Source organism: Musca autumnalis, unplaced genomic scaffold, assembly GCF_047663935.1.
Source record: "Musca autumnalis isolate F117 unplaced genomic scaffold, ASM4766393v1 scaffold_1, whole genome shotgun sequence".
Lineage (NCBI taxonomy): Eukaryota > Metazoa > Arthropoda > Insecta > Diptera > Muscidae > Musca > Musca autumnalis.
The window spans coordinates 30,176,700-30,194,908 of NW_027411644.1; the positions used below are offsets into that span (position 1 = coordinate 30,176,700).

At 36.4% G+C, this 18,209-nt stretch overlaps 1 protein-coding gene across 1 annotated transcript in view; it reads left to right on the top strand.

Moving 5' to 3' along the window:
- Positions 1-11,462: 11,462 nt before the first annotated feature.
- The window catches only part of LOC141393650 (lamin-C-like), a 37,073-nt gene continuing 30,326 nt past the window's right edge, over positions 11,463-18,209 (top strand). Inside the window, exon 1 of the mRNA XM_073967392.1 lies at positions 11,463-12,399. Coding sequence (XP_073823493.1) covers positions 11,463-12,399 — 937 coding nt within the window. The remainder of the gene's footprint in view (positions 12,400-18,209) is intronic.

Here is an 18,209-nt window from a genome sequence, read left to right on the forward strand (position 1 = left end):
TGATAATGAAACTAGACCATGAGCTTTAAATGTATACAAGGTTGCGCATTAATGATAAAATATCTGAATTTTTGCAATAGGCGCCGAGCTATCCCAATTTTATTATGTTGACGTTTTTATTTTATCGACGAATATGTCTACTTCTATTTGTTGTATTCGAAACAAGTTCACTTCGGCTTAAGTCATTAGATATAAAAGTCAGGGAGCCTGATAACTTTAGTATTGCCTTAAAAGAAATATTTATCACTGGGGTAGTGGTGAAGGGTATCACATAGTCGGCCCCGTCCCGACTATAGAATTTGCTCACTTGTTTGTTTCTACGTTGCATACAAAACACATTAAATTTTTCCTTTCAAAAGCTCATATCTACTGCAATATTGTTCCGACAGACTCACAGTGCGAAATATAGGCACTTTAGCGGAACTTTACTAATAACTTTTCAAGGACAGGGCGTAGATTCCTAAAATTTTGCACAAATGTTGCCTTTATTAGTGGATAGTGTGGGGCTCAAAATGGGCCAAATAGACACGCGATTTCCGATAGCGCTCATGTAATGATGGAGGTAGTTTTTACGGTTTGGATTCAATTTTCATACGATTTTTCTGCAAATTGGTATACTGTGTTTTCAGTAGATAGAAAACTTATGTACAAAGTATTTTCAATACATATTCGCGTTTTGTTATAGCCCCATTTACCGGTATTTTGGTATTTTATGTTCTTCGCAGATAGAAAACCTCTGTGCGAAATATTAGCAACGTAGGTTCGGGTTTTTGTATAGTCGCCTTACGACGGATTCCATTATATTAGGTTTTTTAAAGGGTAAAAACAACAAGTAAAAAGTCGTTAAGTTCGGCCGGGCCGAACTTTTTATACCCTCCACCATAAAATAGTTTTAATTTAAATGGAATAATTATGGTCCTTTTACAATTTTAGGTGGAACAACTTTCCGACAATGGATAGACTCCTACTGTCTCCCACTATTGCTTAAATTACACTGTGAACACAAATGTTGGGGCAGAGATAATTCCTTTTGGAGATGAAAGCCCTTGGTGTGTGTATATTAAAAACCCCGAAGGACAGATGCACCGTGAGTCGAACTTCCGCGTTATGGCGTGATGAAGTTTTTGCAAGAGACCCTATAAGCCATCATGAATTAGCATTATATCTTTGTTTGTTGTTTTTGTAGAGCACTTAAGCAACAGTGAACAAATATATAACGCTAATTCCTGATGACCCACAGGGTCTCTAACAAAAATTTCATCACGCCATAACGCGGAAGTTCGACTCACGGCGGATCTGTCCTTCGGGGTTCATAATATACTCACCAAGGCCTTTCTTTCCCAAGAGGAATTTTCCGTGCCCCAGACTTTCACCTCCATTTTGTTGCACAGTGTTATCTAATCTAATCTAAAAAATGTGTACAGCTAGGTGAAAGGTACCACCTATGGGGCTATATCAAAGAGTCAACCTATCTTTAAATTTGTTGGCGCAAAAGTTTTATAGCTGCAGGGAACTTCAAGAGTCAAATTGAGGGTAGTTTCATCAAAACAATGTAGACCCTCAAAAATGGACCCATGTTGACGAATTTTAGTAAAGAAAATTTCGTGACCACTGAAAATTCCCGAAAATCGGGAGGTACAGTTATATGGGGGGATATACCAAAACATGGACCTATATTGACGATTATTTTTAAATAGACAAAATTGTAGCTAAAATTCTCAAAATACCGATCATTACAGCTAGTTCGGTTAAAAATTGCAGCTAAAATTCTCAAAATACCGAAAATCGGGAGATACCGTTATATGGGCGCTATACCAAAACATGGACATATGTTGACGATGTTTCGTTGGAGATGTTTTATGACCACTGAGAACTTCAAATGTCAAATTACAGCTATTTCGGTTAAAAACTGTAGCTAAAATTCTCAAAATACCGAAAATTGGGAGGTACCGTTATATGGGGGCTATACCAAAACATGGACCTATGTTGACGATGTTTGGTGGGGATGTTTCACGACCACTGAGAACCTTAAATGGCAAAATACAGCTAGTTCGGTTAAAAATTGTAACTAAAATTCTCAAAATACCGAAAATCGGAAGGTACCGTTATATGGGGGCTATACCAAAACATGGACCTATGTTGACGATATTTATTGGAGATATTTCATGACCACTGAGAACCTCAAATGTCAAATTGCAGATAGTTCGGTTACAAATTGTGGCTAAAATTCTCAAAATACCGAAATTCGCGAGGTACCGTTAAATGGTGGCTATACCAAAACTTGGACCTATGTTGACGCTTTTTGGTGGAGATCTTTCATGACCACTGAGAACCTCAAATGTCAAATTGCAGATAGTTCGGTTAAAAATTGTGACTAAAATTCTCAAAATACCGAAAATCGGGAGGTACCGTTATATGGGGACTATACCAAAACATGGACCTATGCCCATATCCTTTGGGATATAAGTTTGTTGATCACTAGGAACCCTAAGTGTCAAATTATAGCTAATTCGGTCTGCAAATGTGGCTAAGAACGTCAAAATACCTCAAATCCGGAGGTACCGTTATATGGGGGCTATACCAAAGAGTGGACCGATATAGCCCATCTTCGAACTTGATCTGCCTATGGAAAAAAGACCCTCGCGTGCAAAATTTCACTCTATCTCAATTATTGCGGACGCTAGAGTGATTACAACAGACGGACAGACGGACATGGCTAGATCGTCTTAGAATTTTATCCTGATCAAGAATATATATACTTTATAGGGTCGCAAATGATTAGTTCGATGTGTTACAAACGAAATGACAAACTTAATATACCCTCCATACTATGGTGCAGGGTATAAAAATTGCAACCGATTTGGATGCAAATGTACATTTTGAGATGTTAGCGAATAAAAAACCTTCTCACACAAAAACTGTCAATATAGATCCACATTTGGGTGAAGCCCCACAACCCTACACATCCATTAAGAAGTAAAATATCAACAATTCTTTGTTTTCATTTGTATCTAAAAAGTTTATCATTTATCATTCTATTTATTTTATTAATAATTAAGATTAAGTTCAGGTTGGCGCTGCATTACAATTTTTAACGAATATTGGTATTTGCTCCACAGAAATGTTGCACTATATGAAAAATTGCGAGAGGATTCCTAATTTCACAGAAAACATAATTAGTTAGAATTAGTGAATCTATTTCTTCAAAACACAGTCAACAATAGAGTTCATTGCCGCGTATAACTTCCACTTTTGGAAAATGCAATTACATAAAATTTCCGAACACATTTTGAAAGATCTTGAATATCTCCGAAAACTAGGCGGTTCTGTATCTGTTGTATAACTTTCCTAACAGAGGAGGATCCAATATTTCAGATTACATGTACGGGAATCACTTTAGAAATGTCCACGGACAACAAAAAAATTATTTGAAAACTTCAAAAATACACTTCTTTCCGATTAAAACTGCACAATAAGAATAAGAGTTTTTTGTATTTCTTAAAGAGTAAAATCACATAATTGTTTTCTAAAATGTTAGGAAAAAGAAATCATGGCATACTGACATATACCGTTTGTTCGCACCATCCCATTATCTTTAATGAATTGAAAATCGATTTCTTAAAATAGGTTGAAAATATATTTCTAATCCCTTTCGCGAAGTTAATCGCCAAACTGATTATGGGCTATTTACTGTGGGATAGTTAGCTAACTATTGCAAATATAATGATATACAAATATAATGAATTTTATATACTTTCAAAATTCTTTAAAGTTCCTCTGAGCTTCCCATATTTTGCACTGTGCGACTTGAAAAATGTACCACATATTCTATGCTTCTTCTATTTTTATACCCACCACCATTAGATGGGGGGTATGTTAAGTTTGTAATTCCGTTTGTAACTACTCGAAATAATCTAATTCTACATCGATATAGCCATGTCCGTCTGCGGAAATCACTCTAGCGCCCGAACGGATTGAAGTAGGTGGATGAAATTTTGGTAGAATCTATTATATGTACGTAGGACTTTTGGTATTGAAAGCGGGCTACGTTAGGTACACGTTTTCATATAACCAAAGTGTCGCGTCGTCGTTTTAAGGAATTTTTAAGATATTCGTCCCATTTTACCACCGAATTTTGTGTCTCCAGAGGCTAAAAAACATTTCTACCAACGTTTGTTTATATAGGTCCACGTTTTGGTATAGTCCCCATATAACGCCCCATATATAGTAATACCCTAGACAGACGGCAGCGTTAATTTGCATTAACTGCCTTAATTCAAATTAATTCGTGCATTATCCACATTCTTAATGCACAAAATCAAAGGAAATTTAAACTGAATTTAGCAATTTCAATACGGCAATGCTGTTGAAAATCAATTGTCTTTTGTTAAATTTCCATGTTTAAGAAAATAAAAAGGGAAAGCAAATCAACAATTTTCGCGTTTCTTCAAAATAAGTAGTGGTCTTTCGCGAGTAGAATAGCAGCTAATCGTTTTTCACGCCTTCTAACAAATCTCTTTTTCAAATTTTTATTTTCACAAAAAATTTCATTACCCACCATACCAATTCTATCGAAAATTATATCTTCCTCAAATGTTTTTTAAAGTTTTGCAATATTTTTATAATGTTAAAAAGACTCAAAAATATCGTGAATAAATTAAATTTATTTTTGCTTCATCGTGGTGAAAAGATCAAAGGTAGAAAGTGTATTTGTTTCGAATATTTTGGCGAACTTTTGTAAAGCTTTATGAAATGGTCTGCTGGGTACAAACAACACAAATAGCTGTTTCATAAATGCAGATACTATCGTCTGTCAGGGTGAAAAATTAATTCAAATTAGGAAATTTTTAATGCAAATTAACTCTGCCGTCTGTCTAGGGTATAAGCGTCACTTTAGGATATTTTGAATGTATTGTGTTTCCAGAGGTTAAAAAAACATTTCTACCATAAAATGTTTATATAGGTCCACGTTTTGATATAGCCCCCATACGACGATATCTCCCGGTATTTTAAAGGTTTTAGCCTCATTATCACACCGAAATGGCTGAAATTTGGTATTTAGTCTTCGTTGGGGTATAAAACTTTCCCCCAGATATTTATATATGTAGGTCCACCTCTTTATTTATGCCCCATAAAACGGTTCCTCCCGATTTTCGGTAGTTTGAAGATTCTGGCCACAATAATCCACTGAAGTGGCTGAAATTTGGCATTTGGTCTTCATTTGGGGTACTTAACGTTCCATATGAAATTTGTTGGTATAGGTTCACGCCTTTAAATAGCCCCCAAAGAACTTACCTCCCGATTTTCGGTGTTTTGAAGGTTGTGGTCTCAATATCCCACCGAAATGACTGAAATTTGGTAGTTAGTCTTCGTTGGGGTATACAACTTTCCAGTTGAAATTTATCGGTATTGGTCCACGTCTTCTTATAGCCCCCATAGAACGGTATTTCGAAGGTTTTAGCTATATTATCCTCCCAAAATAACTGAAATTTGCTATTTTGTTCTCTTTTGGAATGCAAAACTTTCTCTCAGAAATTTATCGGTGTCGGTCCACGTTTTGTGTACACCCATGGAACGGTACATCCCGATCTTCGGTATTTTGAAGGGTTAAGCCTCTTGCTTGAGGGTATAAAATTTTCCACCTGAAATTGGTCGGTATAGGTCAACGTCTTCATATAGCTCCCATAGAACGGTACCACCCGAATTTCGGTATTTTGAAGGTTTTAGCCTCATTATTCCACCGAAGTGTCTGAAATTTGGTATTTAGTCTTTTTGTGGGCTACAAAAATTACTCTCAGAAATTTGTCGGTATACGTCCACGTTTTGATGTACCTATAGAACGGTATATACGAATTTTCGCTATATTGAAGGTTTTAGCCTCAATATAACACCGGTAATACTTATTCTTCGTTGGGGGTATAAAACTTTCCACCTGATATATGTCCACGCCTTCATATAGTCCCCATAGAACGGTACCTTCCGATTTTTGGTATTTTGAAAGTTACTGCTCAATATCCCATCGAAATGATTGACATTTGGTAGTTAGTCTTCGTTCCCCACCGAAATAATTGATATTTGGTATTAAGTTTTTGATAGGGTTATGAAATATTCCACCCGAAATGTGCCGATATAGGTCGACGTCCTCAAATAGCCCCCCATAGAACCGTACCTCCTGATTTAAGGTATTTTGAAAGTTGTGGTCTCAATTTACCACCGATATGACTGAAATTTAATATTTAAACTGTCATGGGCATATAAAATATTGCAGAAAGAATTATCAGTAAAAGCTCTTTTCTTCAAATAACCCCCATAGAAGCGTACTTCCCGATTTCCGGTATTCTGAAGGTTGTGTCATCAATATCCGATCGAAACGGATGATATTTAATAGTCCGCTGGTGGTATAAAACTTTTCATCTGAAAATTTTCGGTATTGCTCCATGTTTTATATAGCATCCATAGAAAGGTCTCTCCCAATTTTCGGTATTTATAAAGCTTTAGCCACATTATTCAACGGGAATAACTAAAATTTGGTATTTAGTCTTCGCTGGAGTTACGAAACTTTCCTCCAGAAATTTATCGGTACAGGTCAACGTTTTATACAGCCTCCATAGAACGGTGCTCCCGATGCTGTTAACTATCCAAATCCAGAATATCCAGGTGTAGGTCTAGCCGGTATTGCCCAATTGTATGTATTTCGCTAAATTCTGAAAATTGTAAATATTGGTCCATGTTTTGGAAAGAACAAAAATGTCTCCCAATATGCGGTGTTTTGAAGGCAGTATAATCAGTTGAGATATATGTACTACTCCTGTAATAAAACGAAATTATACTAATTGTTCCTATTCGCTTCAATACAGTTCGTTGTTGTTTTTAATATAAGCCAATAATACATTTAGAAGAAGAACTCTTCATCTTTCCGTTGATGCCAAATATGTACATGGATGGAATTGTGAGAAATGTAACCATCATCAAACTAGAGGTCGCAGTTTCATTATCGCTTTGGTTTTGTTGTAAAGAACTACAACCTTCCCTGCTACAAAATGTCTCAATCATGATAGACAAGTTTTCAAATAGTGATAGAGAAATTACCAGTTTTTTTAATTGATACAAATTACAATGCAGTACAGCCTCTTAAAACAATGTAAAGCCTCGAAAGCCTCAAGCCAGCGTGATGCAGTGTTTTGCACGTTCGCCTTGCACTCGAAAGTTCTTCGGTACAATCTCTAACCAGAACACCAACATTTTCGGCGTTGGCAATTTCCCTTTTTGTAATGTAGGCGACATTTCGTGAGTATTTTAGCCATGAGAAACTCCTCTACTACTGATGTCGTAAGACACACCGTTCGGACTCGGGTATAAAAAGTAGATCCCATATCATTTAGCCAACATAAATCTGCGTATACTAATTGATATGAGAGAAGTCTCCCTTATCCATTCAGGGATGTTGTGGGAACAAATGTATTTATGTAATGCTTCGAAATATTGACTTTTTTCATATTTTATGAAACATCTACAACTATTTAGTTTTAAAAGACAATTTTTTAAACTAAACAAAAAGGATAACATTAAGTCTCATACATTTTGGGCGTTATATCATACATAACTGCTAGAATTGATTTGGTTGGAAGTTATGTCACACCTTTAACGGGTGTTAATGACAGTTCTCCCGGTGACACTATTGAGAAGATAGTTTCTACTAGCACTAAGTCCCAATTTTTAACATGTTAACACCGGTCGAGATCGTTGTTTGATATACATACTCGTATGTCCTCTCCGTCACCCAGAATTAATGACATTGAAATATATTTCAAAATGTTGGTTCTCGGGTTTCTTGAGAAACAGTTTGTAAAAATTCATTGTGTTTGACATTTCTGATAGTGAACAATTTTAATTTTTTCCTCTCCATATATCTCTATTGAAATATGTATTTTAAGGTTATTGAAGGACACTCTGATATTTCCCAACCATACTATGGGACTTAATTGTTGTGGACTGTCCATTTGACATACATATGACTGTGCTGACTATGACAGAATTAAAAAACATCAACCTTCAATAGCCATTCAATGGCCTGTCTATCGAGGTCATTTGTCATATAAACACTTTGGTCATGCGGTGTGTTTATGATGGATTTCAACACCACTCATCATCACAGATATTGGGTTTGAAAAGTGGACACAATTTCAAAATTTTTTTTTTTTTTTTTTTTTGAATATCGATCAAGTATTATTTTTCAGGAATATAATGCATGTGTTTTAATGCAATATGAACCAAAACACACATACATGTACGTATGTGTGCCTGCTATAGAACTCTTATTTCGTTCATCATAATTTATGCAAAATATTCTACTCAAATATTTATTTATGACCATGAAATAATAAGTAATCACGAAGTTCGGTCATTTTTCATTATTAATGAGGTTCATGGGGAGAATGTGAGCTAAATTTAAGGGTGAAATTTGGAGAGCGAGCTAGACATTCATCATAGTTTGCATATACTACCCCATTTTAAATTAAAATATTTTTTTTAGTTTGGTCTTCTTATTATGCACAACATTTTTAAGTTTGTACGAAATATACATACATATGTATATATGTGTGTGTACGTGTGTATGTCGTTTATTTTGCGCTGCGGTTGAATAAAATCATTTTAATGCGAATATCAATTCAGTTCACCAATGCTAAGCGTGACCTATTAAATGGTAACGAGTGAATTTTTGTTAATAATTATGTGCATATTTTGGTTGAATATGAAACTGAATTAATATTTGATGTAAATTTTTTGAAAGTATTGAAACCATAACATTAAATTTAACATATTTAAATAAATTGAATATACATACAATACAAATTTCCATACCATAATACACCAGACGTAATATTTTGCACAAACTTAGTTTAAGTTCGAAGATGAATCATATCGGTCCACTCCTTCGGGTACCTCCCAACAAAGGTTCGTAAAAATGGTTTAAACGATATCTCTCGAAGAGAACAACCGATATGGCAAATCATATTATTCCTTTCAGATAAAGATCGTGTTCGAATATGGAATATATCGTTGCACTCCTGCATCAGTCCACGCGCACATGAAATTCGGAAAAAGTGAAGTTTAAGAGCTCCTCTGGAGTCGTTTTGATTTTTTTTTTTTTGAAGAAGGTTGTTTCATGGTCCCTATTACAAGGATACATTTTTTTCCGGAGTAAGTCCATACTATCTGAGATAATTGCCTAGAAGCTACAAGAAACCCGGACAGCACCAACTAAAATGGAAAATTCGCATCCTTAGGGTACCTCCCACACAAAATTTGGGGAAAAACAGTTTAAAGACTCATCTCGGTTGTTGTCATGGTCCCTATTACAACCAGGGTTTCGGAGTCGGATTCGAGCAATTTTGAAGGAGTAGGGGTCTGAGTCGAAAAAAATAACTCGACTCCGGGCAAAATTTTTTTCCACTTTATAGAAATATAACTTTAAATTTGGAACAAGAACTTTTTTTTAAAAATCATTATTTATTTTAAAAGAATGGTATAAGAAAATATATATGCAAATTATATATTATACTAAGTTAAAGGACAATTCACAGGATATTTACTATCCTTTGAAGTGTAGTCTATTCATCCCTATTTTGTTGATCCAATTGATTCGTTACATTTTTGCAAACAAAAGTAAAGTTCTATGACAATCGAATTAAGATTGGACCCTTAACCTCTTTCGTCAGAAGTCTTACTGGTCTATTGGTATTTTCGTCTTGTTTTTATGAGAAGTAATCCTTGTCTTCTATTAAAGACATTGTGGTCTCTATGGAAAATCTGTGACACAAAATTGAAGTTAAGATCTGGGGGAGGAAAATTCGTTTTGGGAATTAAAGCCCCAATTCAGAACCCCAAAGGATCCCATAGCTGAAATTTCTGAGTCATAGCATAATGATTTTTTGATTGACCCCCATTAATCATTGAGAAAATAGTTTTATATCTGGACAATTTTATAGAATTGTTTTTAATGGTGTCAGGTAGATTTTAGTCAACGCACCAATGTGCTATCTTTACACATAACAGATGTCGGCCATAAATAGAAAGGGTCGGTAATAAAATAGTGTATGTTTCTTATCACCCGCAACGCAGTGTGTGCGTGGTGTGCATGATGTATTTATGTACACAGCGTACATTACTAAATGTATTGTCTGTGTGTGTTAGTTTTAAGAGTTGTAAATATTTTGTAGAATAGTAAATAAAATTTGAGTTTCTTTCGAACCATCGGAGAAGACACATCACCCGCGTGTTTCGTTCTTGGGTTTTTCCTTAGGTTTTCTTGGGCTGCATTGTAGTGATGAGGCTAGGAGTCGCCTCATCATTTGGTGACCCCGACGCGATTGTTTCGTGTTTAAAAAAAAAAAAAACACGTAATAGATCCGCTATTTAAGTGACGTGGTAGGCTCGCAGTTCCAAAGGAGAACGTTGTGTAGTTTATACGTGTAGTGCAGTGCTGTAGAAAAAAGTTACTGTGTTAGGTTATTAAAAGACGCATACTCGAAGCAAAGAGTATGTTAGGTCAATTTTAATAACAAATAAAAAAAAAAATAATAAAGTGACAAAAAATATAGCTCGCGAAAATGAATTTCGAAGAATTCATCCAACATCAAAGGATGTTGGGCGAGTATATAGTGTCCATTGATTTACAAATATACAAAATTGCTCAAACAAGTGTAGCCAAGGAAATTAGGGAAAAGTGTTCCAAAATAGTTAGTTCTTTCGCGGAAGCAAGAACGGACTTTTTAGGTAACGAAAGGGAGCTCCGACGTATGGAAAAAGTACCATACGATCATTGCATATTCGCTGTGGGAGTGCAATATGCCGTTAAAAGCATAGAGGAAAACATGGAAGCTATGGGTTTGTTTGTGCCTATAGAAGTGCCACGTTTACATAATGTAGATTTTATAGCTGAGGTGAACAGCTTAAGTTCATCGGAACAGTGTGGAAAGAAATCCGGACTGCTCCAAACAGGACCGCCAAATATTAGGGAAACAATTAATTTAGTAGATGCTTCTTTTGACTTTTGGGGGGAGATTAGAAAAGCTCTTTTCTCAAGAACAAAAGACTTCGAAAAGAGTTATCAGTCATTATTGTCACATTACGTGCGATATTTGGAGGTAGTAGGGATAGAGGGTGACTACACAAGTCATTACCATTATCTGCAAATTTGTTACCAAATAGTAAGAAGTGGGAACATTTCAAGAGTAGCACCAAAAAAGGTGAACATAAATTATGAGGCACAGTTCTCAGGTAGTTTAGGGCCTATACAGGAAGTTGTTAGGAGCTCGAAAACTGAGAATGAAAAGGCGTGCGTGGATGTTTCGCGAAAATTAAAAAGTGAAACAAATCGATTACGAGAAGAAAATGAGCAATTTAAGTCCAAATTGGATCAACAAATCAAGGACTGCCGACTTGCTGAAGAAAAGGCTCGCATGTATGAGTCACAGGTCACTGACGTTACCGTCAAATACAATGCTGCTTATGCTGAAAAGGAAAAGGCTGTGGAAAATCTTTGTGAAGTGCAGAAAGAATCGGAGTGTCTACGACAACAATTGGACGAAGCTCGTAAATATTTAAACGCTGAATCCATGATCCGTACGGATTTGCAAAACCGCATTCAGAGACTACGCGAAGAACTCACGTTTAAGGAGCAAAGTCATTTGCGAGAAATTGATGAAATACATTCTCGCCACCAAGCTGAAATCAGTGCAGTGTTACAACAGTTGCGTGAACAACACGAAGAACAAATGCGCAAACTTGAAATGATGTACCAACAAGAGATTAATAGTCTTCAAGCAGAAGCCAATCATAGCTTGAATAGTCGCATTAATGAGTTGGAAGCTACAAATGCTGCATTGAATACCCGTAATCGTGATTTGGAGGAATTGATCCAACAGGAACGGACATGCCATGCTGCTGAGGTAGTAAATCTGGAAGATGAATTGCGACGTCTACGAAATGGAATGGCACAACAACAACTACAAGAAGAAAGTGCTATGTACGACAAATTACTGTGGAACGAAGAAGATATGAGTCAACCCAGCAGGGAGAAAGATCACATCGAAATTTCCCAAAGTGATCTTGAAGAAATGGTACTGAAGAAAGGTACTAAAGAAGTACATATCGGTGGTTTCCAATTTAAACCTAATGCCAATGACAAAGAGAATGACGTCAATTTCCATCGCTCAGGCACCATTGAGGGTGATATCAACAAATTGAGAGTTAGTGCAACATATGAACCTCCGATCCACATGGTTATGAAGTCACAAGAAATACAAGGTGGCGCTAGCAAAAAGGCATCGATGTTTAATGCCAATGAAGAAGTTACCGGTTATCGCACAACCAGAGCTGACGCTAGCAATGTTTCAGGTTATCCTCTACGAAGAAAATGGATTTACCACGTAATTAAGCAATGGAAAAGAAGTCCCCGTCCGAGCTGGTTGCTGAAGGTGTTGGGTGCCATCACCTAGAATTAAGTTATAATAATTGTTGCATTCATATAATTAGTTTTAGAATATAAGTAATGCCTTCAGCAGTTACAAAATTAAATGTAATTGCAATATTACTAAAAAATTTAGTTTGTAAAAGATAAGATACTAATACATACAATTGTTAAAAGATTAGGATCTTTTCACGGCGGGGAGTATGGACAATTTTATAGAATTGTTTTTAATGGTGTCAGGTAGATTTTAGTCAACGCACCAATGTGCTATCTTTACACATAACAGATGTCGGCCATAAATAGAAAGGGTCGGTAATAAAATAGTGTATGTTTCTTATCACCCGCAACGCAGTGTGTGCGTGGTGTGCATGATGTATTTATGTACACAGCGTACATTACTAAATGTATTGTCTGTGTGTGTTAGTTTTAAGAGTTGTAAATATTTTGTAGAATAGTAAATAAAATTTGAGTTTCTTTCGAACCATCGGAGAAGACACATCACCCGCGTGTTTCGTTCTTGGGTTTTTCCTTAGGTTTTCTTGGGCTGCATTGTAGTGATGAGGCTAGGAGTCGCCTCATCAATATCTCTGTTTGGAGATATTGTTTCATAATTTCTAGATGACATGTTATCAGTTAAATGGAATGAGGAACCTTTCTGTCAAATATGCTGTCCTTCTAACTCAGTTTCTTCCACTATCTTTGTAGAATATTTTCAGCACGAAATCTCATCGTTTGCTAATTTTTCAGCTCCAGAAGACATCCGTCTGCCTACGTGCTGCGTGGTGTACACAATATATCTCAAATATTTCAATAAAAATATCCACACCACACCAATGTTCAAAATGTGTTCGATCGGCCACAAAAATATATGACAATTGGTTTATTAAATAGAGTTGGTTTCGAGATAGAGTTGGCACCGCAAAATGCTTTAATAAAAACAAGGTTTCGTAGACGACCTCAAAACTTGGTAATATTTTTCTCTTTCAGATGAAGAAAAAAATCTGCCAAAAAGTTACGTAGTTTTCTCGGAAAAAATCATAAAAATGGCTTTTATTGAGCTTTACAACTGGGGGTCTCCTTTTGAGGCTAAACACACCAAACTGTTGGCTTACATCCACCCAGCAAACCAAACGTCTGATGTCCGACATGTCTGAACAATTTTGGAAGCAAAGTCGTACAGATTTCGTTCCGATTTCTAAACGATTTTTCGGAGAGGAAATAGTTCAGATTTTATACCGATTTCGTTCCGATTTCGGAACGAATGTCGGAAAGAAATTTCCTTTCCGAATTTCCCAAGGATTTTCTTCAGATTTCGTTACGAAATCGGACCGAAATCGATCCGATGTCGCTCCGACATTTCGTTCCGAAATTATGTCAACCACTTCATACAACTTTCGTTAAGATATCGTTACGATTTCGGATCAGATATCGGACGTAACGTCCGAATTTTGTTCCGATTTCGTTACGATGTCGGTACGACTGGTTTGCTGGGCAGTTTGAAACTTGGTCGTGAAGTGCATAGAGTTTTTATACCCTACACCACTATGTGGTAAGGGGTATTATGTGTTAGTGCATTTGTATGTAACATACAAAAGGAAGCGAGATAGACCCATAGTTCCTTCTAGGGATATACATAGAATCACTTTCTGAGTCGATTTATGCATGTCCGTCCGTCCGTCCGTCCGTCCGTCCGTCCGTCCGTTCGCAACATACAGGTCGCATTTGTTGACCGATTTCGCTGAAAATTGGGGAATACCATTTTTTTAGCCGTCGGAAGATCAAGTTCGAAGATGGGATATATCGGTCCACGTTTTGGTATAGCCCCCATATAACGGTACCCCCCGATTTACGGTATTTTGACGTTTTCAGCTACATTTTCAGACCGATTTGGCTATAATTTGACATTTAGGGTTCTTAAGTGTCAATAAACATATATAACAAAACTTGTGGACATAGGTCCACGTTTTGGTATAGCCCCCATATAACGGTACCCCCCGATTTGCGGTATTTTGACGTTTTTAGCTACATTTTAAGACCGATTTAGCTATAACTTGACATTTAGGGTTCTTAAGTATCAATAAACTTATATAACAAAAGTTGTGGACATAGGTCCACGTTTTGGTATAGCCCCCATATAACGGTACCCCCCAATTTACGGTATTTTGACGTTTTTAGCTACATTTTCAGACCGATGTAGCTATAATTTAACATTTAGGGTTCTTAAGTTTCAATAAACTTATATAACAAAAGTTGTGGACATAGGTCCCCGTTTTGGTATAGCCCCCATATAACGGTGCCCCCCGATTTACGGTGTTTTGATGTTTTTAGCTACATTTTCAGACCGATATAGCTATAATTTGACATTTAGGGTTCTTAAGTGTCAATAAACTTATATAACAAAAGTTGTGGACATAGGTCCACGTTTTGGTATAGCCCCCATATAACGGTACCCTCCGATTTGCGGTATTTTGACGTTTTTAGCTACATTTTCAGACCGATGTAGCTATAATTTGACATTTAGGGTTCTTAAATGTCAATAAACTTATATAACAAAAGTTGTGGACATAGGTCCACGTTTCGGTATAGCCCCCATATAACGGTACCCCCCGATTTACGGTATTTTGACAGTTTTAGCTACATTTTCAGACCGATTTAGCTATATTTTGACACTTAGGGTTCTTAAGTGTCAATAAACTTATATAACCAAACTTGTGGACATAGGTCCACGTTTTGGTATAGCCCCCATATAACGGTACCCCCGATTTGCGGTGTTTTGACGTTTGTAGCTACATTTTCAGACCGATGTAGCTATAATTTGACATTTAAATTTATTAGGTCTATAAATAAATGTACCAAATTATATCGAAATCGGTTCAGATTTGGATATAGCTCCCATATATTTTTCCGCCGATTTGGCGTATTTGCTGCACCAAACACGCTATATACGTCCGATTTTGAAGAAATTTTGAATGTGTAACTGAATTCGGTCTCAAAATAAATGTCCCAAACTACATCGAAATCGGTTCATATTTGGATATAGCTCCCAAATATATTTTCGGCCGATTTGAAGTATTTGCTGAAAACACGCTATTTACGTGCAATTTTGATGAAATTTGGAATGTGTGACTGAATTTAGTCTAGAAATAAGTGTAACAACTTATATCGAAATCGGTTCAGATTTGGATATAGCTCCTATGTATATTTTCGCCCGCTCTGTCTAATTTTGATGAAATTTGGGATGTGTATATATATGTATATAAATCAGTTCAAATTGATACATATCTCCTATATTTTACATATTCACAGTGGTGTAGGGTATCATATAGTCGGCCCCGCCCGACTATGATCCTTTCCTTACTGGTTATACCCTACACCACTATGTGGTAAGGGGTATTATGTGTTAGTGCATTTGTATGTAACATACAAAAGGAAGCGAGATAGACCCATAGTTCCTTCTAGGGATATACATAGAATCACTTTCTGAGTCGATTTATGCATGTCCGTCCGTCCGTCCGTCCGTCCGTCCGTCCGTCCGTCCGTTCGCAACATACAGGTCGCATTTGTTGACCGATTTCGCTGAAAATTGGGGAATACCATTTTTTTAGCCGTCGGAAGATCAAGTTCGAAGATGGGATATATCGGTCCACGTTTTGGTATAGCCCCCATATAACGGTACCCCCCGATTTACGGTATTTTGACGTTTTCAGCTACATTTTCAGACCGATTTGGCTATAATTTGACATTTAGGGTTCTTAAGTGTCAATAAACATATATAACAAAACTTGTGGACATAGGTCCACGTTTTGGTATAGCCCCCATATAACGGTACCCCCCGATTTGCGGTATTTTGACGTTTTTAGCTACATTTTAAGACCGATTTAGCTATAACTTGACATTTAGGGTTCTTAAGTATCAATAAACTTATATAACAAAAGTTGTGGACATAGGTCCACGTTTTGGTATAGCCCCCATATAACGGTACCCCCCAATTTACGGTATTTTGACGTTTTTAGCTACATTTTCAGACCGATGTAGCTATAATTTAACATTTAGGGTTCTTAAGTTTCAATAAACTTATATAACAAAAGTTGTGGACATAGGTCCCCGTTTTGGTATAGCCCCCATATAACGGTGCCCCCCGATTTACGGTGTTTTGATGTTTTTAGCTACATTTTCAGACCGATATAGCTATAATTTGACATTTAGGGTTCTTAAGTGTCAATAAACTTATATAACAAAAGTTGTGGACATAGGTCCACGTTTTGGTATAGCCCCCATATAACGGTACCCTCCGATTTGCGGTATTTTGACGTTTTTAGCTACATTTTCAGACCGATGTAGCTATAATTTGACATTTAGGGTTCTTAAATGTCAATAAACTTATATAACAAAAGTTGTGGACATAGGTCCACGTTTCGGTATAGCCCCCATATAACGGTACCCCCCGATTTACGGTATTTTGACAGTTTTAGCTACATTTTCAGACCGATTTAGCTATATTTTGACACTTAGGGTTCTTAAGTGTCAATAAACTTATATAACCAAACTTGTGGACATAGGTCCACGTTTTGGTATAGCCCCCATATAACGGTACCCCCGATTTGCGGTGTTTTGACGTTTGTAGCTACATTTTCAGACCGATGTAGCTATAATTTGACATTTAAATTTATTAGGTCTATAAATAAATGTACCAAATTATATCGAAATCGGTTCAGATTTGGATATAGCTCCCATATATTTTTCCGCCGATTTGGCGTATTTGCTGCACCAAACACGCTATATACGTCCGATTTTGAAGAAATTTTGAATGTGTAACTGAATTCGGTCTCAAAATAAATGTCCCAAACTACATCGAAATCGGTTCATATTTGGATATAGCTCCCAAATATATTTTCGGCCGATTTGAAGTATTTGCTGAAAACACGCTATTTACGTGCAATTTTGATGAAATTTGGAATGTGTGACTGAATTTAGTCTAGAAATAAGTGTAACAACTTATATCGAAATCGGTTCAGATTTGGATATAGCTCCTATGTATATTTTCGCCCGCTCTGTCTAATTTTGATGAAATTTGGGATGTGTATATATATGTATATAAATCAGTTCAAATTGATACATATCTCCTATATTTTACATATTCACAGTGGTGTAGGGTATCATATAGTCGGCCCCGCCCGACTATGATCCTTTCCTTACTGGTTTTTGCATGTAGCCCCATCATTTTCACGTATTTTGAAGGTTTTCTCACGCGGAAGAATTCCGGCCAGAATATACTCGTGCAAAAAAAGGAAACCCGTCAAAAACTTTCTAACTTTGTTATTTGTCAATGTAAGATTCGGCAGAAACAGCATTCCAAAATATTTTTCAGGAAAAACATAAATACAATTTGAAAATCCTCTAAAATAGAACAAGTAAAAAAGTATCAGTCGGCTTTGCCGACAGAGATATACCCTCAGCCTGTGTGGATTGAAATATTTTTTCCCAAAAAAAAAAAAATGTATTTAGGGGGGTTTTCAAAACATTAAGCGTATGAACCGACAAAAGTATGGATAGGATTAAAGCTCAAAAAGTTGGGTGGATAAAGCTAGATAGGGCTTTTTTTATCACGCTAGCCTACGAAAAACATACTATTGCTGTAAACAGGGCCACTAGGAAAACCTTCGGTAATAATGTCCAAAGGATCCTCGAACAGACTCTTAACCAAACAAAAATGTTGAACATTTGTGTGGGTGGTACC